This window comes from Melospiza georgiana, chromosome 6 (genome assembly GCF_028018845.1).
Source record: "Melospiza georgiana isolate bMelGeo1 chromosome 6, bMelGeo1.pri, whole genome shotgun sequence".
Classification (NCBI taxonomy): Eukaryota; Metazoa; Chordata; class Aves; order Passeriformes; family Passerellidae; genus Melospiza; species Melospiza georgiana.
Window position 1 is genome coordinate 61,717,493 of NC_080435.1, and position 23,755 is coordinate 61,741,247.

At 45.4% G+C, this 23,755-nt stretch overlaps 1 protein-coding gene across 4 annotated transcripts in view; it reads left to right on the top strand.

Annotated features, from left to right (window-relative positions):
* Positions 1–23,755, top strand: part of FERMT2 (FERM domain containing kindlin 2) — a 53,259-nt gene that overhangs the window by 15,082 nt on the left and 14,422 nt on the right. For 2 of the 4 annotated variants that reach the window (XM_058026324.1, XM_058026325.1), the window contains exons 2-7: positions 5,157–5,390; positions 17,650–17,784; positions 21,331–21,363; positions 21,798–22,023; positions 22,171–22,273; positions 22,721–22,828. In XM_058026324.1, the coding sequence (XP_057882307.1) occupies positions 5,157–5,390; positions 17,650–17,784; positions 21,331–21,363; positions 21,798–22,023; positions 22,171–22,273; positions 22,721–22,828 (839 nt within the window). The remainder of the gene's footprint in view (positions 1–5,156; positions 5,391–17,649; positions 17,785–21,330; positions 21,364–21,797; positions 22,024–22,170; positions 22,274–22,720; positions 22,829–23,755) is intronic. The other 2 variants (XM_058026326.1, XM_058026327.1) reach the window with 1 other exon arrangement.

The window sequence follows — 23,755 nt, forward strand, 5'->3', positions numbered from 1 at the left end:
TATGTATTAAAATATATATATGGATATATTTTATATGCATTAATTCTGTGTGTTTATCTATAATTATCTATAATTATATATTCATATAATTCAGTTTTGTCTCATATATACACACATATATAGGGGGTAAATGTTTATGTATATGTTTATATGCATAATAGATCTTAAATATCTTGTATTTATATATATATAAAAATACAAGATATTTAAGAACTATTACATATATATATGTAATATATATATACATATATATACATTATGTCTCTATACATATGTATACATATATATATATTATGTATATATATACATATATATGTATATATACATAATATATGTAATACATATATACATATATACATACATATAATAATACATATATAATATATGTTACACATATATATTTTATATGTATATATAAAATATATAAAATATGTGTTTAAACATATGTATTTGTTAATTAACTTACTTTTATATAGATAAATTTGAGCTAATGGAAAGGCATTTTTTGCCACCTCAGCTTCCCAAGTGTGCCTAGAGCAGAGCAGGGATAATCCTGATTAAACCCACCCTTGGGAAAGAGCCAGGGAAAGCTGTGGAGCTCATTCTGCTCCTGTGGAAAACCCCCCCGGTGTTTTGGGCTTTGGCTCTGGCATCTTTTGCTCCAGAGGGGGATGGTCCTCTTGGGCTGTTCCTGTGGGAATGCTGAAGATTGAATCCATTGCTCTAAAAGCCTTCATTTTTAATTAAGGAATGATCATTTTTAATTAAGGAATGAGCTGCAACCTCTGCTGCAGCTGCTTCTGCTGCCTCTCTGAAGGTGGAGAGAATTCCAGGGAAAACAGCATCAGCTGCAAATCCTCTGTTTCCAAAATTCCACCAAAAATCAGTGATCCAACCCAGGCAGGTTTGCAGAATTCCTCCTCAAGCTTATACAGGAAATTTTAAATTTTTTATTATTTACCCCAATATTAAGGTGATGGAGGCATTTGCAGGGTCTTGGCTGCCCTGTGGATTTAATCCTGGATGTGGCTGTGAAGGGGAATCTGATGATTCCCAGGAAAGCCTTCAAATACCCATCCAGTGGGATTTAACCATGCACTGGGAAGAAGGAAAAAAAAGAGATTTATTCAGTCATATCAGAGCTCTGTTGTCCTGAGCAGTGCATGGAAGGAGAGCCCATCTGCAAGAGGGGATATCCCGAAATAACAAGGAAAATTGAGTGTTTACACCGTGCTGGAGACTTGTATCCTCCTGCCTGTGAGTCCTGAGCTGGCCTGGAGGAGCTGCCAAGTGACAGCAGAGCTCCTGCAGGACGGAGCTTCAGCAGCTGCTGCAGCAGGAAAGGGACCTTAAAAACCCTGGATTGGCAGAGGAGAGTGTTTGGGAGCAGCCAAGTGCTGGGATAAATGGGATTGTTGGATTATGGCCTTTTCTGACCCAGAGGTGGGGCAGCTGAGGGGTGTTTTAAAACTTCTGTTCCATTTTCAGTCTCATGTGAAGGGTGAGACAATACAGGTGTTATAATTCACACCATCACAATCAGAAGCTAATTATTTCCTAATTACAGTACACTCTAAGTGTTTCTTGGCCTATCAGCTTTTGCTACACCATGATGTAAATGCCTTAAAGCCAGTAATCTAAAATTACCCTTAAAAGTCCTACTAAAATGCACCTTTCATAATTCTATTTCTTCAAAATACCTAATCTTATTTACAAAACCACCCTTTAAAACTTATTTCTAGTTCCATTTCAATGCACCTTTCATAATTCTATTTCTCCAAAATACTTAGTCTTATTTACAAAACCACCCCTTAAAACTTATTTCCAGTTCCATTTCTCAGCAATGTCTATCTTATTCCTTAGCATTTCTAAATCAACATTTCTTATCTCAAAGTTTACATGCAAACATATATTACGTGAGTCTTCTACATTAAAAACTTTAATTTTTTTCTACAAATCCATTTCCCACATGGGACAAATGGGCTGCCAGGAAGGGCTGCCTGGATTTTCTTTGCCCTTCACCCAGGTTGAGCCTTGCTGCTGGAATTCTGATTGTGTTTGTGGGTCTGTGTGAGACAGCCAGCCCGGAATTAAAGCACATTCTGTGTGCATCTCAATTCAGATTTATTGCTGCTACATCCTCTGTGCATCTCAGTTCAGACTTGTTGCTGCTTGGATTCTAGATTTCAGGGGATTTATTGGTGGCTGTGGGAATTGAAATCTGCAGTTGTAATTCCTGCTGGACAAGCTGGCGGGATGTGACTGCGTGGATTGAAAGCTGAGGATGTCTCAGGTTTAAAACACTTCACAGAGCAGCCCTTCACTCCTCCTCAGGCTGTTCTGTCCTCACAGAGGTCCCTGCAGGCATTTGTGTGATTTAAGATGCCTCTCACATTCCCAGCACTGTCTGAATGGCTTTCCAAGGGGAGCAGACCCGTGGGTTTTGCTGTACAAAACATCCTGGACGTCCCTCGTGCACGTTCCTGCCTCTTGGCACAGCTCTGGGAGGCAAATGAAACACCAGGATCTGCCTGGGGGGAACAAAATAAAAATCACAGCTGGGTTTGCCAGCCCTGCCGGGCTCCAGGGGTTTGGGTTCAGGCTGCAGGGGAAGGTGGGGGTTTATTTTGGAGGCCGGGAAGGAAGTGCTGTGCTTCCCTTTGCCAGGGTGTTGCTGCTGGGGTTGGGCTCCTGGAGCTCAGTCCCAGCTCCAGCTCCCCCATCCCTGCTGCCTTCACCTGGGGCTCCTTGGCTGGGAGGGTGGCAGTGATTTCTGGTCACCCTTGCATGTGTGCAGCTCATTTAATGGAATCCTGGAAGGGTTTGGCTTGGAAGAGAGCTCAGAGCCCACCCAGTTCCACCCTCATGTGCAGGGACACCTTCCACCATCCCAGGCTGCTCCAAGCTCTGTCTAGCCTGGCCTTGGGCACTGCCAGGGATCCAGGGGCAGCCACAGCTGCTCTGGGCACCCTGTGCCAGGGCCTCGGAACAATTCCTTCCCAACATCCCATCCATTCCTGCCCTCTGGCAGTGGGAAGCCATTCCCTGTGTCCTGTCCCTCCCTCCCCTGTAAATAATCTCTCTCCATCTTTCTTGTGGCTTCCTCAGGCACTGCAAGGCCGCAGTTAGATCAACTCACAGCTGCTTTTCTCCATGCTGAGCAATCCCAGCTTTTCCTCACACAGAACTGCTCCATCCCTCTGCTCCTCCTGCTCTGGGCTCCCTCCAGCAGCTCTGTGTCCATGACCTTCAGCAGCTCAGAGGAGCTGCTGGATCCTCAAACACCTCTGAGATCTCTAATCTGTAGTAAATTTCTACATTCCAGGTCTGGGATCTCTAAGGTGAATTTGCAGTGCTTGGAGACTCACCTGAACTCTGATAAATGAATGATAAATTGATAATAGTTGATAATATGAATAAATTGATGAATATGATAGGTAGATAAATATGAAGTAGCCAGTGCCTGGTGGTAGTAGATGGGAAGAGGTTGAGCTGAAATATTCAGCGTTGCTGTGCAGCTGTAACCCCAACAAATCAGTAACTCATGAATTGGGACTCTGGTGAAGGTTTATAAACCTTTGATCAGGTTTAACCAGGCTGCTGGCATTCCCTGGCCTGCAGGGATTGCTCCAAGCAGTCCTGGATCCCTTGCAAAGCACCCAAGGCTCTGGTCAGGGTGTAAAACTCAGCTCCACAAAGCAGCTGCTAAACATTTGCCAGCCTCTTTTATATCTAACTACCCCGTGGGACAGGCACAGACCTTCCCCTTCCTGCTAGAACCAGCATCTCACTGTTAATTGAAAGTGTTAATTACTCTCAGGCCCAGAGTGTTGTTTTTGTGCCTTGGCCTGAATGGTTAATCAGCAGTGTAAACCTAAATCCCCTTCTGTTAGGCATAAATGTTACTCATTCCAGATGCCTTTGGTTTTTTCCTCCCCCTGATTTTTGGTGCCAACTCGTTCAGCTTTCAGTAGGGCAGAAGTTGGACTCCATCACCAGAGTCCATTGTAATGATTTCTTGGATTTTTTTCTGGGTAGACAAGGCTTGTGCAAGTTTGCATGCTTTTCTATATTTGGTTTTGTTTAATTTGATTGTACAAAGCTGTTGAAAAGTCCGGCTGAATGTTTCCACTTTCTGCAGAGCTGATTGTGCCATCAAGCCGGGAGTTCAGAGGGGAAATCCAGCTCCTGCTGGGTTTTCTCAGTAATCCCAAGCTCCAGATCCTGGTTTGAGATAGGGACAGACAAAAGTTCATTTGTCACCTTGTTCTCATCTCAGCTTAGTTCAGATGTGGCTCGTGGGGACAATCTTCACTCTCACAGGATCATGGAATATCCTGGCCTGGGAGGAACCACGAGGATCATCCAGTCCAACTCCTGTACAGATTCTCTTTTCTGTGTGGTGGAAGGACATGGCACAGTTATTTGTTGTCAGAATGCTCTGCAGGGCCAGATGTTGGTGAAAAATATTCCAGGTGTTAGGGAAATATTGCACAGGGTTCATCTCTTGGAGTTATCACCATATTTTGGTTCCCCAAGTGCTTCCCAACCTGCAGGTGACCTCCAGGGACCCCATGGTTACATCCCTGCTGGAAGGAGATGTGGCTGTTGAGTTTTCTTGGTCATTTGTGAGGCAATTTTTTGTTTCAGTAGGGAATTTTTAGGGTTTTTTGTAGAAACTGAAGGTCCTGTTGAGTTCTCCTTGCAGAACTCCTCCTGCTTCTGTTTTCCATGTGTGCCGAGGTGGTTGGGCTCACCTTGGGATAGCACAGGTGTCCTGGATGGTGGGGAAAACCCCAAGAATTGATAGTTAACCCCAAAAACTGTGCAAAATCCCTGCTGGGAGAAGTGTTGGGTCACTCATGACCCCTTGGCTTCGTGTTCCAGGTGGGATCACAGCCAGGCTGGTGATCCACACACACGCTGAGTCTCATCTTTATTTTATCCCTTGGCTTCCTCCCTGCTTTTATATCCCATCAAAACACTATTGAATACAAGCAGTTCCTTGTATCCAGAAAGGGCTGTTGGGAGTTTTTTGGATCCATAGTTCCTTCTCAGGAAAGGAGAAAAAAAAACCCAAAAAACTTTAAAAACTCCTTTTGTCCTCGTTCTGGTGCCGCTTTTTAACTGGGGGGAAAATGGCTTCTTTGTTGCAGATGTCAAGAAGGACTGGTCTGATCACGCTCTGTGGTGGGAAAAGAAGAAAACTTGGCTCCTTAAAACTCACTGGACGTTGGATAAATACGGGATCCAGGCGGATGCCAAGCTCCAGTTCACCCCTCAGCACAAACTGCTGCGCCTGCAGCTGCCCAACATGAAGTACGTCAAGGTCAAAGTCAACTTCTCTGACAGGGTCTTCAAGGCTGTTTCTGACATCTGCAAAACCTTCAGTAAGTGTTGAAAACCTCCCCCCTCTTGAGGGGTTTTCTGGTGGGTTTGGCTCCTGCCTTTGCTCTGGTGCTTGTCCTGTAAATTTGATAAATTTTTGGTGTTTTCTGGCTTTGGGCACTCAGGAGTTGCTTGGACATCAAACAGCCCAGGTGTCCTCTTTTTTTCCCTTCCAGATCTGCTGTTTTGTGTGTAAATACTTCAATAACAGGATCAATTGTGCCAAAAAGTGATTAAAAAATGCATTTTTTTGTGCTGAATTCTCTTCCATAGCAGAGCTGCCCTTGGGTTTGTCACAGGTGAGGTGGTACCAGCCCTGCTTGTTATTCAGACTGGTTGTGATTTTTTTTCCCCCCCTGCAAATTTATGTGCTGGATGAAAAGCAGACCCTGAAATGGGAAATCTGCCAGCCCCGTGGGTTGTCTTCTAGTGAAAAATCATATTAGAGATTAAGTGGTGATGCTCCACTGTAAAAGTGTCTGGTGGAGGGAAGGAGCTGAGTCTTGCTGTCTCCTCTTCACCCTCATTTCCTGGTGGAGGAGAAGCCCATGAGAAAGGAGACATCATTCCCTACCAGGTATCATTTTTTTACCCATCTTCACCAATTCCTCATCCCAAAACCCAGTGTTTCTTCCTTCCCACCAACAAAAAACCCAGTGAGGAGATGGCAACTCCAGGAAGCACTCCATACTGGAATTCTCCCCTCCCAAAAGGGCCTGCAACCCATCCTCAGCTGTAGCAAATCTGTTCCTGCTCTCAGAAGGCAGCTGAGGTTACTCTTGGCTGACCCAGTTGTTTGGGGAGGCAGGAGGAGCTCATCCCTACGTGCAGTGTCCAGCACATCCGTGGTTTGCTTGGTATTTTTAGCTGGTTACAGAGCTTTGCTGTTGCTTTCCTGTTTTGTTGGGGTTTTTTTTTTTGTTTGTTTTTAATATAAATATTGGGCAATTTCTCCTTAAAATAGAAAAGGCTTAGCCAGCATTGTGTCTGGGTGGATTTTGCTTCCCCCACCCCCATGTCCCACATTTGGGCATTTGGGATGTCGTGCTAGACAGGGAGGTCCCAGGCTTGGACGCTGATGAATCTCTCCAGCAGTGACTCACGTCAGGAAATTCTGATATGCTTCATCACGAGACAGGAGATCTGTCACTGATGCTGTCAGAACTTTATGTGGGTCTCAAGCAGCCTTTTCTTCCAACTGCAGAGTTTTTGGTGGATTTAAGACCAAACCAGCAGAATAATCCTGATATTTAAAGGTTTGGGAGGGGGGAAAAGCCTCTGGGATAGCAGAGGTTGGAGCTGTGAGCAGGCAGCAGGGACACATCCATCCAGGGTGGTGCTGACTTCCCTTCTGCAGCATCCGAAGTACTGAAGTTCCTGATTGTGGGGAAAGCAGGGCTTTTACTGGAAATTTCACTTTCCTTTGAGTGCCTCTCAGCAGCCTGAGCTGTCTGAGGACAGACACAAGCTGCAGTGATTAAGTTGTTTAGCCCTCCCAGTTGTGTTTACTGGGAGCCAGATGTTCAGCAGAGCTACTGGGAAGATGATACATGAGCTTGGCATCAGCCTGGGGGAAGAGGGGTTGGGATGTGGGGGTGCAGAAGGGCTGGAGTTGGAGTGGCTGGGATGCTCTTCCCAGAACCAGAGAGGTATAAATATAAATGACGTACAAATATATTTTATATAAGTGTTAAAATGCCCCTATAGATGTTGAAATACCACTACCACTATTTATAGATGTTTTATATATATATATATATATAAAATATATATCTTTATATATATATATATAAAATATATCTTTTTATATATATAACATATATATGTTATATATTTTTATATATATAACACATATATATCTAATATATGTTATATATATAACATATGTATATTATATAATATGTTATATATATCTATATATTATATGTATTAAGTATATTTTTATATATATTAATATAAAGATATATATTAATATAAATATATGCTTATTTATATACTTATAATTTATATATTTAATACATATATTCTATATATATAATATACTTAATACATATATGTACTGTGTATTATATATATACCTAATACATATATTATATACTTAATATGTATATTATATATATTATACATTAATGTAAAAACCCATATATTATAAATATAAATATAAGAATATAAGAATATAAAGAAATATATATGTGTATATATATATGTATATATATATTACATATTAGAATTAAAATCTTGGCTCTGAGGGTGCCCAGAGCAGCTGTGGTTGTCCCTGGATCCCTGGAAGTGTCCAAAGCCAGGCTGGACAGACCTTGGAGCACCCTGGGATAGTGGAAAGTGTCCCTGCCATGGGTTGGAATGGGATGATCTTTAAGGTTTTTTCCAACCCAAACTATTCTGTGATTTTGTGATTCTATGATTTTCCTTTTCTCCTCCCCATTTGTGTTTTCCTGCCCCATTTTATTTTATTACCTTTCCCTGCCTGCCTCAACATCCCTGCACAGAGCTCTCCATATTCCATCTTAATCAAGCTAATTGTCTGTCCAAGGAGAACTGAGCAGACATTTCAAGGTGGAAGGGAAGGTGATCCCAGCATAGTCCTTGTCTCTGAAATGCCTTGGTTTCTGAGCTCCAGGGAGGTCAGGACAGAGCTGTGCCTGGGGGTTGATCAGATTTTGGCTGTACCTGTTTGCTGTCAGTGCCCCTGGACCATTTAATGACACACCTCAGTAACTCCAGTACAAAGCATCACCAGTGAGTAGCCAAAGTAATTCCTGATGTTCTCAGGCCTCTGGCTGGTTGCATTTATAAAATCCTCACTACACCAGCAGGAGCACACATGGATGAATTATTTAAGGCTGTCTTTTGCTTCTGTTCCCTTTCAGTTGTTACCCAGAGGTGTGACCCTTGCAGAGTGGGGTTGATTTTTAAAGAGAAGTCTCTGTTCTTGTGCTGAGGGAGGTTATTCCAAAGGGCAGCTCCCCAGGGCTCCTGGGAAGATGCTGGAGCCACTCACACATCCCTCACTTTCCTGGAGGTCGTGTGAAGCCGGAAAAAACCCCAATCTCAGTCCCAGTGCTGGATTGCAGCCCCTCGATTCCCACAGCAGCCACTCAGGAGGGTTGAAGGCAGGGATTGACCCTGGCAGGCACGAGGAGAGGAGCAGGCAGGGCATGGCATGGGCAGCCCTCATCCAAAGGGTGGCCTGGAACCCTGCCCAGGAGCAGCTGCTGGCAGGCAGCTCCAGCCTGAAGGGCCAGCTTTGATCTGCAATTAAAGACCAGAGAAAGAGAAAGTAAAACTTCAAATTTATTTTTTTCTTTTTTTTTTTTTCTTTTTTTTTTTTTTTTTTCCCTGAGCAGCAGGGATTTATGCTTCCTGCCTGGCTGGCAGTGGGACAGGGGGGTTGGGATGGGGTGGTCCCTGCTCTCATCATCCCACTTGGAGATAATTCCATCTAGAAAACTGCCCATCAATTACCCAACTGCAGATTGGATGGGCTGTGATGCCTTGAGCAGGCTGCCCTAGAGCAGAGGCTGGATGGAGCTCCAGAATAAAGCAGGGATTCATTCAAAGCATCTCCTCCATGGATCCACCTTGGGCAGCACCAGAGCCCAGCCAGGGCTGCACCCAAGATCAACCAAAATGGCCCCAAAATGCACGGCCGGGCACGGGCTCTGTCCCTGGGATCAGTTCTGCTCCATTTGCACCTTGCAGTTCATTGTCCCATTCCAGCTTTAGCCCAGGCAGTCCCACCCTGCTTGTTTTTCTCTCTCCAGCCCACGGGGTTTGTGCTCCTGGGCTGAGATTTGGGTCATTTGTCCTTGGTGCCCAGCTGGAGCAGGAATTGTTTTGTCTCCCTGCTCTGTGCACAGAGCTCACCATCCCCTCATATGGAGATCAGACCCTCCCACTAAAGCAGCACAGAATGTGAAAACCAGAAAAGCTGAACCTCAGGCATCAGCTGCACTCAGCATTTATTGGTGTGGGTGGGAATATCCTCATTGAAGGTGGGATTTGGGGAGGTAGGAGATGCTCACCCATCATCCAACGTAACAACAAATGGAAAAATCCTCTTTTCCTACAAAGGAATTCTCAGCTGTGAGGGCAGTGAGGGTGCCCAGAGCAGCTGTGGCTGCTCCTGGATCCCTGCAAGTGTCCAAGGACAGGGCTTGGAGCATCCTGGTGTAGTGGAAGGAACTGGATGATCTTTAAGGTCCCTTCCAATCCATTCTGGGATTCTGGGATGGCTTCACTTCATTCCAGCCCAGTGGATGCCTTACAGCTGCTTCCTTCCAACATTCTGCCTGCATTTTTTCCATGTATCCCAGGAGCTCCAGGGGACTCCAGGCAGCCTCTGCTGCTGCTCTGTGGGCACGGGGGACAGGAAAAGCAAACAGCAAGATGAAACAGTGAGAGTTTTTTCCCAGGGCTCGGCGTTTCCTGCCCCAGCAATGCTCCTTCTCCTGGGGACACAGCTGATGTTGGAGCTGCAGGGTGAGGGGAGATGCTGTGACAGCAGAAAACCTCCTATCCTTCTCCTCTTCCCCTGGCTGTGAAGATTTGGGACCTCTGCTGCCCTCCAGCCTGAGAAGAGGAGCAGGGAAAATTCTGGTTGACGTTCATGGGAGCACAGAGAGAACAACTCAGTGCCAGGGCTGGGAGGAGGAAGCTCTGGGAGAAAACACTCCAAAATTCATGAGCAATCCCTCCCTACCCACCCTGAGGCTGTGTAGGATGGAGAAATCCCCTTCAGGCTCTTTTATTTCCCCAGAGTCTAGTGGAGCTCACACTCAGCTCCTGCCTCATAATCCCTGTGAATTAGTCACCTGTTTTGGAAAACTGAGTCTGGGGAGCATCCTGTGCCCAGCTGGGGCATTTCCATGCCCACATTCCATCTTCCCTTCTTGCACAGGATGAGGGTGGTGTGATCCTGAGGAGCTGGTGGAGCTGGGGGTGCAGAGAGTCCCATGAGGGTGCAGAGCTCCTTCCCATCACCCCAAAAATAAGGAGGTTCCCGAGACTGAGCGAGCGGTGGGAAGGTGACAGCCAGCCTTGCCTGCCTCAGCCTCCAGCCACCAAATGCAACCTGAGCCGAGGTGGCAGTGGCATTTGGGAGTGGCAAGGTGCCAGCCCAGCCCAGCCCAGCCCAGGGAAGGTGACACCATCCCAGTGCCAAATGTGACCTTACCTTTTTTTTTTTTTTCCCTCTCCAAACGCTCCCCGCTCCAGAACAGAACGTCCTCTGACTCCTGAAGTATTTGCAATATTTCCACGCCCTCAGCTGCCAAAAAGACTTCTATAAAAAGCCACTGTTTGTTGTTTTTTGGGGGTTTTTTTTGTTGTTTTTTGGGTTTTTTTGCAAAACTGAAACCCTTTGGTAGATGAAGTGCAGCATTCCCAGGGCTCTGTGACAGCCATGTGGAGCTCCATCCCTGCCCAGTTGCTTTCCAGGAGGCAAAGCTGCCTGGAGTTTGTGGAATCACAGAATGTCCTGATTGGAAGGGACCCACAAGGATCATCAAGTCCAATCCAATCAAGTCCATCATCCTGGCCCTGCACAGGACAGGAATCCCACCATCCCTGGCCACTGCAAACCTCTTTTCTTCCCTCACACCCTGCTGGTAAATAAAGGAGCATTTTCCCTAAAATCATGGAGTCCTGGTAGATGCACATGAGCAGCTCAGGGGGAATTTGGGGAGCAACACCGGCATTCAGGAGGAATTTCTTCATGGAAAGGGTGCTCAGGCCTTGGAAGGGGCTGCCCAGGGAGGTTTGGATTCCCCATCCCTGGAGGTGTCCAGGGAAGGACTGGATGTGGCACTCAGTGCTCTGGGCTGGGTGACAAGGTGGGGATGATTCACAGGTTGGATTTGATGATCCTGGATGTCTTTTCCAACCTCAGTGCCTCTGGGATGTGGGGATGCAGGCTGTGGGTGCTCAGGAGCATCAGGAGGATGCTCAGGGATGACGTTCATGGTGAAACCCCGAGCACGGATCCGCTGCCTTTCCCTGCCACGAGCACAGAGCTTTGGCAGTGGCACAGCTATTTCTAAATATGTCCAGGGAATGGGTGTGGAAGGAAATCTTCCCATTTCCAGAGCTGGCCAAACTGCAACGTCCTCAGCTTTTTCAACTGCAGAGCCCGAGTGTTGGCTGCCAGCTGCGGCGTTTTCCCCTTTTATTGCCTGCCCGTGCTCAGCTGTCAGAGCAGCCCCAGGAACTGGGGTCAGGGAAATAACCAGATTTAATTACACAGTGTCTGAGATGGACAAAAAAAAAAAAAATCCTTTCCTCTCTCCCCCCCTGTCCCCACCCCATGGTGTTCTGCGTGTGGAGGAGCAGCAGGTTTTATGTCACCGTGTGAGTCAGTGAATTTTTTCATCCTTACTCTGCTGTTGACTGGGACCCTTTAAATAGAATTCCATCCTGAAGACATTAGGGGCATGCTGGCCAAGCCTTCCTTGGAATTAGCTGGATTGCTCTTTATGGGCTGAAGCAGAGAGAAGGGTGTGAGTGGATTGTTTTTCTCTTGTTTGTGGGATTCAATTAATGGAGTTTAATTGGACTGGAGCTGCAGTTCAGCCACTTCAGGGGCAAGGCTGTAGTGCTGCCCATGCTCCAGGAGGCATCCAGATAATGGGAGCCTGGGGATTTCATCCCACTTATGGAAAAAAACATCCAAACATTCAAGTGTTTGTTGACTCTGCCTCTCCAATGGCTCTTTTTATTGGCCTTGCAGTAATGCTTGGCTCCATCACCCCTGCCTGCATCCTCCTCCTCCTCCTTCTCCTTCTCCTCCTGGGTCTCTCTGGGCTGGTGGTGCCCGATTTCAGCTCTGGGAACCACTGGCACAAACATTCACACCCCTCCAAACCCCAGTGACCCCATTTTTGGGTGGTTTTGCACATCATTGCTCCCCTGGCAAATCCATAAGTCAACAGGCACTTGGATTTTCCACCCACAATTTGGGAAGGCTCCAGCAAAACCTCTGCCAGGGTCAGCCCCAGCTGATTCCACACCCATAGCACTGCTTGGGCATCTCCAGAGGCTTTGTGGGATGTCCTGAGAGAGCTGCAGGGCCCCAGGCAGTGAGTGGAGAGCTTGGCTTTTGCCCAGATAAATATTTAAGTTCCTGGGCATCTGAAGAACCCATAATAAAATGTACTGAATGTACAAACCCAGTAAACTGTGCTGGGGAGGTGAGGACCTGCTCCATCAGATACTGCCCAGTGCCCAACACAGCCACAGCCTTATCTCCAGACACTCCTCAGATTATGTAAGTTCCTTTTTTAGTTTATTTTTTGGTTGTTTTTTTTTTTTTTTTTTTTGTTCCTCTAGTTCTGCAGAACTTTATCTCAAGAGAATTTATGTTGCAGATAAGTCAGAGGCTTCGTTCTGTAAACTTACACTGTGAAAAATCATCCACAGAATTCACTCATTCCAAGGAAAAAAAAAACACCCTTATTTTTGGTTTTAAGTCTGAAATGGAAGAAAAAAATGAGGTTTGAGGTCTCATTTTTCTAAGATTTTAAGAGTGATGCACAAAGTCTGTAATTTTAATGAGTCACTGGTTGGAGGGAGCAGTGATGGGGAGTGCAGAGCAATCCCACTTCCCAGAGATATCCCACTTCAAAACACATTTCCTGAAGGAGGGTGGCTGGATCAGCATTAAAGAGAGGATTTCCCCTCAGTGCTGTCTGTGTTACAAGTAAATTTATGGAGTTTTTATGTTCAGGAATTAAGGAGGTGAAGGAGCCCTCTGGCCTTTAGGGGAGCCAGAAATGGGGAAGGAAATTGGACGCTGGAAGCTTCTTTGCAACATTAATTTTCTTTCTACATCAAGAATTTCTTTGTGTCTCAGATTATTATCTGTATTTATGAGAACTGAATACTGCAAGTAGTGTGATTTCCCATCATTTCAGTTTTTGGGGACATCCATCCATATTCAGCCCTTCCAGTCAATGATGTCATGTTCTAGATGTGGGTGATGTAAGAAAACCATAAATCTGATTTCTTGTGGGAATGGGAGCCCCTGGATCCCTGGAAGTGTCCAGGACCAGGGCATGGAGCAGTCTGGGATAGTGGAAGGTGTCCCTGCTCGTGGCAGGGGTGGAATGAGATGAGCTTTAAGGTCCCTTCCAACCCAAACCCTTCTGAGATCCCCATCACGACACACCTTGGTGGATGAAGATGCAGCAGCTGCAAGGTTTACTTGGTGGATTTAGTGCACAAGAGCATAAATTGGGAATTTTGCACCCTTGTAAGGAAGATTTTTTTTTTTTTTTTTAAGTCAGTTTGCAGACGGTGCTTTGTGAAGGAAGAGGGTTTAATCCCAGCTCTGGGGTTTGTCATAATGTTTTAAAACAGTTGGGGGCTGTATGAGAAATGAGGGATTACACTGGAAAAAAAGGCCAAGGATTTCCCTTCAGCCACACACAGCAGGCACAGGCAGCATCTTGCAGGCAAATGGAAGAGAAGATGCTGCAGGCAGCAAAATGGCTTCATCCCAGAGCTGGAAAAATTTCTCTTGGAGATTCAAAGCTGCCTTTCTGATCATATTTTGAGCTCCAAAACTCTTCCTTCCAGGCTCAGGCCTTTCTGTCTCCTTCCCATAGAATCCCAGAATGGTTTGGGTTGGAAGGGATCTCAAAGCCCATCCCTGTCATGGCAGGGACACCTTCCACCATCCCAGGCTGCTCCCAGCCCTGTCCAGCCTGGGCTTGGGCACTGCCAGGGATCCAGGGGCAGCCACAGCTGCTCTGGGCACCCTGTGCCAGGGCCTGCCCACCTCCCAGCCAGGAATTCCTTCCCAAGATCCCTAAACCTCCAGTTTGAAGCCATTCCCTGATTTCTTGATGGGTTTGTAAAATCCTGGAGGCTGAGGATGGATGCACTTGGGAGGAATTTGCTGCTCATCCATGGGATCCCTGCTCATCCATGGGAAAGATCCCTGTGCATCCATGGGATCTCTGCTCATCCATGGGATCCCTGCTCATCCAGGGGATCCCTGCTCATCCATGGGAAAGATCCCTGTGCATCCATGGGATCTCTGCTCATCTATGGGAAAGATCCCTGTGCATCCATGGGAAAGATCCCTGCTCATCCATAGGAAAGGTCCCTGCTCATCCATGGGATCCCTGCTCATCCATGGGATCCCCACTGGCATCCCCAGGCTGTGCTGCCTGCTCCACCCCCTGCAGCCATGTGCTGCTTCCAAGCAGCTGCCCAAAACTTGCCCTGGATCCTTTCTATCCCGCTGGGAGCATCAGGAACGACTGAGGGGGCTATAAAAAGTCTCTTTGCTATCAGATGGTCAAGCCCTGGGATGATTCCAGGATTGCTTCCAGAGTCCCAGCCTGGCCCAGAGCCTCCTCCTGGCCTCCCTGAGTGCTTCCAGCTGAGAGAGTTGCTAATGCACCATAAATAAACCTCAGAGCCTCAACCTTGCTCCAAAATACCAGGGGAACTCCTCCATTTAGGCTGTGCTGCTGCCTCTTGTCCCCTGCATGTGACCCTGGTTGTCCCAGCAGATTCCTGCTCCATGAGGTAAGCTGGCTGGGATAAATGGCAATGCATGGAGCTGCCTGCACTCAGCCTCTGGGTATTTGTTGCTAGAAATGGTCAAAAAGTTGGGCGGGGAAATTAGAGGGGTGGGTGGTGGGGTTTAGTGAGATGATTTGTGTGGTAATAAATCAGGGTTAAATTAAAGCTGAAAATAAAAGTTGTATATATAAAAATGAATACTATAACTATAACTATATATATAAAAAGTGATATTATAATATATAATATATAATATATAATATATAATATATAATATATAATATATAATATATAATATATAATATATATTGTTATATATTATATATTATATATACTATTATATATACTATTATATATACTATACATACTATATACAGTGTATATATAGTATATATTATATACTATATATAATATATAGTATATATAGTATACTATATATTATATATAGTATACTATATATTATATATATAGTATATTATATATACTATATATACTATTAAATATACACTATATATACTACATATACTATATATAATATATAGTATATATAGTATATATACTATATATTATATATAATATTTATATCTATATCGATATTATATTTTAACGATTTATTTAAATAATATTTCTGTAAATATAAATAAATAATATAGGAATAAATATCTCTAAATGCAGAAATAAAACTAAATTATAAGTTCAAAAAGTTTGTCTATAAAATATAAATATATAAAAATCTATATATTTTTTTAGAGATCTAAAATCCATATAGATATCTAAATCTATATATTTTTAGCCTGGAAGTGTTCAAAGGCAGATTGGACAAGACTTGGAGCAAACTGGGATATTGGAAGTTGTCCCTGCCCATGGCAGGGGGTAGAACAAGGTGGATTTTAAGGTTCCATCCAACCCAGACTATTCTGGGATTCAATGATATGATTGAAACAAATAAATATAAATATATAAATAAAGCTGAAAATAAATGGTGATTTCTAAATAAATAAATAAATAAATAGAAATAAATATATATTTTTATATATAGATATAATGTGTAAGTAACTATAAGAATATAAATAAAAATAAAAAATCAAAGCAAGATAATGGAATGGGACACCTAGAGTAGAAAAAACAGTTAAATCCAGAAGTGTGCAGCCTCTGGATTCAGGAATGCCAGGTTTAGTGAGATCCTACCTGAAAATCACCTAGATGGGGAAAGTTCCCAGTGTGGCATTTCCCAGCCTGTTTGCAGGAAGGGATGATGCTGGTGAGGGTGGGCATTGTGGGGCTGTGTCACGTGCTGGGGACCAAATTCCAGTGTTAATTATAATCCTGTGTTAATTATAATCCATTCCAAAGGGAAGGCTCTGCAGCTGAGCATTTTGGGGTGATAGATGCGAAAAACAGAGCAGGAAACAGCACAGGAGCTTCAGCATGGACAGACAGCTGCACAGGAGACTGCAGAGCTCCTTCCAGGCTCAGGCATGTCCAGAATCCCCATCAGAGAACCACAGGATGGTTTGGATTGGAAAGGACCTTAAATCCCATCCCATTCCACCCCTGCCATGGCAAGGACACCTCTCTCTCACCATCCCACATTGCTCCAAACCCCATCCAACCTGGCCTTGGGCACTTCCAGAGATCCCAGGCAGGAAAATGGGAGAGGTTTGCTGTGAAAAGGAATCACTTTGGCCAAAATCTCTTTAAAAAGTGGGTAAATTACAGGCTTTAGACTTTCCAGTCTGATGTGTAAATAAATGGCTTAACTCTTGGATTGCTCCTGTGGAAGTGAGAGGGTCTGGCCTGTTACCTACATGGCTAAGTAGGAATTCGTGTGCTGATTTCTATTTCTGTTTCTTTTTTCTATTTCTATAATTTTTATTTCCATTTCTTTATATTATTTCTATATTATTGTGTACTATTATAATACTATATGTTATTTCTAATTTTATTTTGTTAATGTGGGGGGTTATTATTTTTTATTATTTATATTTAATGTATGAAGGTGTTACTAGGCTCAGTCACAGTGCTCACATTTACATATGAGTGACTACACCTGGGAAATTCCACATTTTATCCAAATGTTATGTTACCTTTCCAGCCAAGGACAATACTTTTTTCCAACAGGCTTGCAGGGAAAATTATCTCAACTTGACTTTAACCATTACAGAGCAGGAAATTCATCCTGGGGAGATACTGGGCATTGCTGGATGTTGTTCCTAATGGAAAGATATTCTTCTTTTTCCCCTTTTTCTCTTTTTTTTTTTTTTTTTTCTTTTTTTTTTTTTTTTCTCTTTTTTTCTCTTTTTTCCTCTTTTTTTCTCTTCTCTTCTCTTCTCTTTTTTTCTCTTTTTTTCTCTTCTCTTTTTTTCTCTTTTTTTCTCTTCTCTTTTTTTCTCTTTTCTTCTCTTCTCTTTTCTTCTCTTCTCTTTTCTTCTCTTCTCTTTTCTTCTCTTCTCTTTTTTTCTCTTCTCTTTTTTTCTCTTTTTTTCTCTTCTCTTCTCTTCTCTTCTCTTCTCTTCTCTTCTCTTCTCTTCTCTTCTCTTCTCTTCTCTTCTCTTCTCTTCTCTTCTCTTCTCTTCTCTTCTCTTCTCTTCTCTTCTCTTCTGCATTTTTCCCTTTTTTTCTCCCTTTTTTCTCCCTTTTCCTACCTTTTTCCCCTTTTCCCTCCTTTTTTCCCATCCTGCCATTATAAAAGTTGTCCATTTTCCCCTCCAGACATCAGGCATCCAGAAGAGCTCTCCCTTTTGAGGAAACCCAGAGATCCATCAAAGAAAAAAAAGAAGAAATTGGACGATCAATGTGAAGACGACACCTTCGAGCTGGAGGGGCCTCTGATCACGCCAGGGTCGGGTGAGCTGGCAAAAAAAAAATGGGATCAGGGTTAAAAACTGGCACAGCAACGTGGGGCTGATGGAATTTCTGAGGGTCTGTGCAAGAAGCAGACCCCAGGTCCATGGCACAGGTCCTGGCAGGCTGCAGCACTCGCTGGCACGGATGCATGTCTGGGGCTGGAGCTGGCACGCATTTCTGGGAGCAGAGCAACCCCCAGGCTTCACAGAGCAGCCCAGAGCCCAAGTGTGGCCACTTGAGCACTCGGATGGTGTTGCTGAGAGCTTTTCTTAGCCTGTTAAGAAAGGAGTTAAATGGAAAATCGTTGCTAATGTCTACATTCCTGGCGTGGTTTAGGCTGTGCCACCGTTGTGCTCCGTATTCACAGCCCAGCAAGGGCAGGGTTTTATTAATTGATTTAGTGTTGCTTTACATGAACTGTGTAGCTGTGGATTGTGATGCTAAAAAAATCCTTTTATTGCTGGGGGCTGGTTGGCCAGTGTGGATTCCAGATCCAGAGCAGGATTGGGAAGGGAATTTCTGCTGGAGTGACATCCCTGATGGAGTTGCCACAGGCAGCAAATTGATGCAGGTGTTTGCAAGCAGAGGGGTTTTTCAGCTTTTTTCCATGGCTGCTGGAATTCTAGTGTCTGAAGGCAAATGGCAGGAGTTTAAACCATGATTTTGGCCAAGTGGGAGCACCTTATCCCAAATGGATTTGTGGAGAAAGCCACGGTGGTGAGCAGGAGAGACGTGTCTGGCTGCCAAAGCTCTCGGGTTTAAATCCAGCAATCCAAGGGCAGCAGGGCAGCTTTAATTAAAAAAAACTACCTTGGAATTGTAAAGTTGTGTTAATTGATGTTGAATCAGCTGCAGGGAAGGTCATGGAGTGTGGTTAATGCCAGTGGTGGCACAGGGCTTGCAGAAAGGAAGGTTTTGGCTGTGTGGGCTGATGTGCACCACGGGTTTGGAACAAGGAAAAGTAATCCTCCTTCTGCTCTGATCCCACTCTTTCTCCTCTCTTAAAATTAAAAATACTTCTGGCCTTGTCCTCTTCCACTCCTGGCTCAGAGAATTTGGGCAAGGCTCCAGTCAATTTTCATTTCCATTTGGCATTTTCATCTTGAAAGTCCATTCTAAGCCTTTCCAACAGGCAGTGTTCACAGAGAGCATCTCTGTTAGATTAATAGGAAAGACTTGGCCTTCTTTGGGGGAAATGTATGCAGAAGCTGGGCTTTATTTTAATTATTTATGGCTCTTCCAGTGAGTCACTTGGCTGGTTTTGCTCTCCTTGTGAATGAAATCACTCACAGCAGGTTGAATTCCTGCCTGTTCAGGTGCCATTCGATAAAAGCCGTGGGTTTCATCTGAATAAATCATTGCTAGTGTTGTTCCAACATCAGTTTGTGTGCTGAAAGCTTCTGGAAAAATAATTAATAATTCAGGAGGTGCTGATTTCAATGGCTTGGCAGTGTTCTGTCACTGAGTACCCCAAACCTGGCAGTGAAACCATTTAAATCCCAGTGAGCAGAGTTGTCAATACACCCACAGGATGTGTTGCCCAACACTTTCCATTAGAAGACCTGTAGTCACTTGTTTATATAAATTAGCCAAATTTGTAGCTATTTCTGTTGGAACTTTCCATGACACTGCCTGCCTGGGGCACATTTTTTAAGGGAAGCTTCTTCTGAGATGTTTTAGGTGTTTGGAGAAAGAGATGAGGAGAAAAGTGCAGGGGAAGCTTTGCTCTGATGGAGCAGACACTCAGTCAGGAGTGTGGGGGATATTCATGGAAAAAACTTCCCCAAAATTTGGGGCAAAAAGTGGGATTTTCTCTTGTCGTTCCAGTTGATGCTGAGCCTTGTGTGCTTGAGCCATGTGAAGGCTGAGGCAGTGAGGGTGGATGGAGAGGAGGGAAGAGCTCTTTTGGGAAGTGGTTTATGGGGGTTTATGGCTGGTTTTTGTTGGAGTTCTCTGCTCCAGTGCTGTAACAATCCATGGGGAGAGCACCTCCCTGCTGCTTTTGTAATCACAGAATCACAGGATAGCTCAAGTTGGAAGGTATCCTCAGGATCCTGGAGTCCCAGCTCCCAAAGTGCAAGTACCTTGTCTAAAAACCTGGAAATCATCCCTGGCCTTTTCCTTGCAATGAAGGTGGATTTTTCCGTCCCTTGACATCCCTGCTGCTTTTTTGTTCCTGCCTGGTTTGCTGGCTCTGTCTTGGTGACAGGTCCCCATGGTGCTTACAGGTCCCCAAATGATTCATCCAGACTGGGATGCAGCAAAACGAGCAGGAGCATTAAAAGCATTCTTGTTTGGTGCTTTTCACTTACATTTTCCACGCTGGCAGGCAGTTTAGAATCAGGTTTGTAATTATTTGTGGAGTTTCCTAGCCATGATTTTGGCTGTCAGTGACATTGGTGCTGCTGATTCCCACTGTTCTTCCTGGTCCTTGAGATGCCTGTTGTGAAAATTGAGGGTTCAGAAAGGTTTTTCCATTGGTTTGGTCTTGGACTTTTCCAGTTCAGCTCAGTTTTCTGTCATTCCTTGGCCATGAGGGTGTGGGAATGGTTTGGAGCAAGGAGCTGGAGCCAAGGTGGTGGCTCAGGGCAGCAGCAGGAGGTGGCACAAAAGGTTTTGTTTGTGACATTTCAACTCTGTCACCATCTTCAACAACCTCAGCAGAGCTCTGGGAGGGAGAGCTTGGGTGCACTGAATTGCAGGCTCATGATTTAGGAAGGACACAGCCCTTTCCCAAAAATCCAGTGTGGTGTTGGACCTGCTGGTTCTGGTGGGCAGATTTGGGCCCAGCAGGTGATGCTGTGTGAGCTCCTGGCCTGATGTGTGCACACAGGGGAATTCCTGGCATTAGGAGATGGTGGTTGATCCTCCCGTATTTTGAAAATCTGGATTTTATATAAAAATTCAGTGTCCCTGTGAGGTGAAGAGGGGCTGTTTGATTGGATGGTTTGGGATGGAAGGGACTTAAAAAGGGACTTGAAGCACTTCTCATTGCACCCCCTGCGAGGGCAGGGACACCTTCCAGGTTGTCCAAGCCCCATCCAAACTCTCCTGGAACACTTCCAGGGATGGGGCAGCCACAACCTCTCTGTTAAGCTCTCAGCTATTTTAAGCTATGAGATACCAAACTGGATTTGGGTTTTTTTTCTCTTCAAATTAATAATTTTAAAATGTTTGGGTGTTTTTATGTCTTGCTTTGAGTCGGTACGAGCTGGGAAGCTTCAAAAGGCCTGGGAGTAACGTTTGCTTTGGGATCAGTCTGGCACCACATTGCACCACTCAGCACATTAATCTTGAACTTGTGTGGCCACCTCAGCGAGCTTTTCCATCCGGGAATGCCACATTTCCATGCCCAGCTGTCCTGGGGACATCAGTTGCTTTGCTGCCACCAGCGCTGCTGCAAACGCTCCATTAGGGTGGTGCAACCTCACCTGTGCTGTTCTGCCCTCTTCCAAAAATGCCCATTTTTGGCTTCTGTCCTTCTCCTGCTCTCCGGGTGACTTTCTCTCTCCTTCTCACTTCCCTCCTTTCTTTCCCTCTCTATAGGCACCGATATTCTTTACATCGGCCCCGTCAAAGGTGAGCTCCACCTCAATAGGACTTTTGCCCTCTGCCTCTGGTCTCTTTGGCTGCACCCTTAGTTTATTTTCCTGCTCCTCTAAAACTTTTGACTTCCAAAATCTTTAAGCAACAGGTAATACCGGTAAGTCGGGGGCCACTCACGTCCCAGATGCCACAGAAACACAGGGGGCAGGAGCTTCCCGGTGTGGGAGACCTGAGTCTTTTCCCATCCTTTGGGCTGGAAGTTTTCCATCAGTTTTGCTCTTGGAGAAGAGCCAAGAGAGAGGAGAGGGACAGGGAGAGCAAGCAGCGCGGCGTTTTCCCGTTGAGAAAAGATGAGAAGGGAAAGTTTTCCATGCGCCGGCTCCGGGTTTGCGCGGAGCCGGCGTGGCCGGGAGCAGGCAGGGCTTGGCCCGAGGCTAATTCCCGGCTTTTATTCCCCTCGCTGGTAGGAAATATCTATTCAAGCCCAGGACTCTATAGCAAAACGATGACGCCGACCTACGACGCCCACGACGGCAGCCCCCTGTCCCCCACGTCCGCCTGGTTCGGCGACAGCGCCCTGTCCGAGGGCAACCCGGGAATCCTGGCCGTGAGCCAGCCCGTCACCTCCCCGGAGTCCTTAGCCAAAATGTACAAGCCCCAGACGCTGCTCGATAAGGCCAAAATCAACCAAGGGTGAGTGCAGGAGATGAGGATTTGGGGGGTTTTTGGTTTTTTGGATGATTTTCTAATGGTGTTCTCGAGAGCGTCGTGGTGACTCAGCCGGAGCGTTATCCCGTGTGCGTTATCCCGTGTGCGTTATCCCGTGTTGGCAATCCACAGGTGGCTGGACTCGTCCCGATCCCTCATGGAGCAGGAGGTGAAGGAAAACGAGGCTTTGCTACTCCGGTTCAAGTACTACAGCTTTTTTGACCTGAATCCAAAGGTACAGAGCTCCTTGTTCCGCTCCCATTTTGCAATTTCCATCCTTTGGAGCGAAGGGTGCCTGCTCTCTAACGTGCTGTTGTGTTGGTAAATCTCCCAGAGACCGTGGAAGTCTGAAAATTGGTTGTGCAGGCATCAAACCCAGGATTTGTGCTCCATTATACCAGGGGATTTGGGTGTTGCTAGAGGTGCTTCAAGAGTTCTTAAAGCCTTCTAAAGAGTTCTTAAAGTTCTTCTTGCCAGTGGCAGAGGATTTTCAGTCTCAGATCACTGTGTTGACATGAGATGAGAGATCATAGAATTCCAGAATAGTTTGGGTTGTAATTGGCCCTAAAGATCATCTCATTCCACCCCCCTGCCATGGGGAGGGACAGCTTCCAGTGGATGGGGTGGTTTGTGTCGGGCTGGGCTCCTGGTTTTCCGAGCATTCCGCGTTTCTGTGCCGCAGTACGACGCGATCAGGATCAACCAGCTGTACGAGCAGTCCAAGTGGGCCATCCTGCTGGAGGAGATCGAGTGCACGGAGGAGGAGATGATGATGTTTGCAGCACTGCAGGTGAGACACGGCCCCAGACGCCCCTGGATTGGGTTAGGCTTGGTTTTGTTCTCAGACTTCTCTGCTCATTAATCTGATAAGTGAAATTATGGAATCCCAAAGTGGTTTGGGTTGGAAGGGACCACAAAGCTCATCCAGTTCCAGCTCCCTTCCACTATCCCAGGGTGCTCCAATCTGGTCTTGGACACTTCCAATGATGGGACAGCCACAGCTTCTCTGAGCAACCTGTGCCAGGGTCTCACCACCCTCACAGCCAAGAATTCCTATCCAGCATCCCATCTAAACCATCCCTTCTTCCGTTTAAATTCATATTTTAAGCCTCCCCTTGTCTCTGATGGGAGCTTGGCCTTCTCATGCTGGTAGGAGTTGGGTTATTTCCCATCTCCAGATCCTCACTTGAGTTTATGAGATAATTGAAATACTTGCCACTGATTATCCCTCATGAAAAAGAACTTGACCTGCTTTTACCGAACATGTTTATATCTATCTTAACTTCTAGTTTTGTCCTTCTTAACCCATCCCATACGAACACGAGGTCACTGAACTGTGCCTTTCTGGCTCTCTGCCCCCAAACCAGTTGGGGATAATCTGTGGCTTTCCCAGAACTATTTATTTATCTGGTTTATGAAATGCTCTGTGTGATTTGGCATAAATGCTCCACCTGCTCTTGAGTTCATGAGAGGGATGGCAGGCCTTTGTTCCGTGTGGTCTGGCACACCTTGGAGCTGTAGGAAGCAGAAATGTCCCCCTCAGGAGCAGGGCTGCCTGCTCCAAGGGCCCCTCCCAGGAAAAAAAGAGAGAAAAGCAGAAATATAATATTTACATCCAAGTGCTCCAGCATGGGTTGGGCACGGTTCTTCCTGTGAGGTTTTAGGGATGTTTTGGTTTTCTGGGGTGAAAACAGATGCAAAGACAAAGAATCCTACA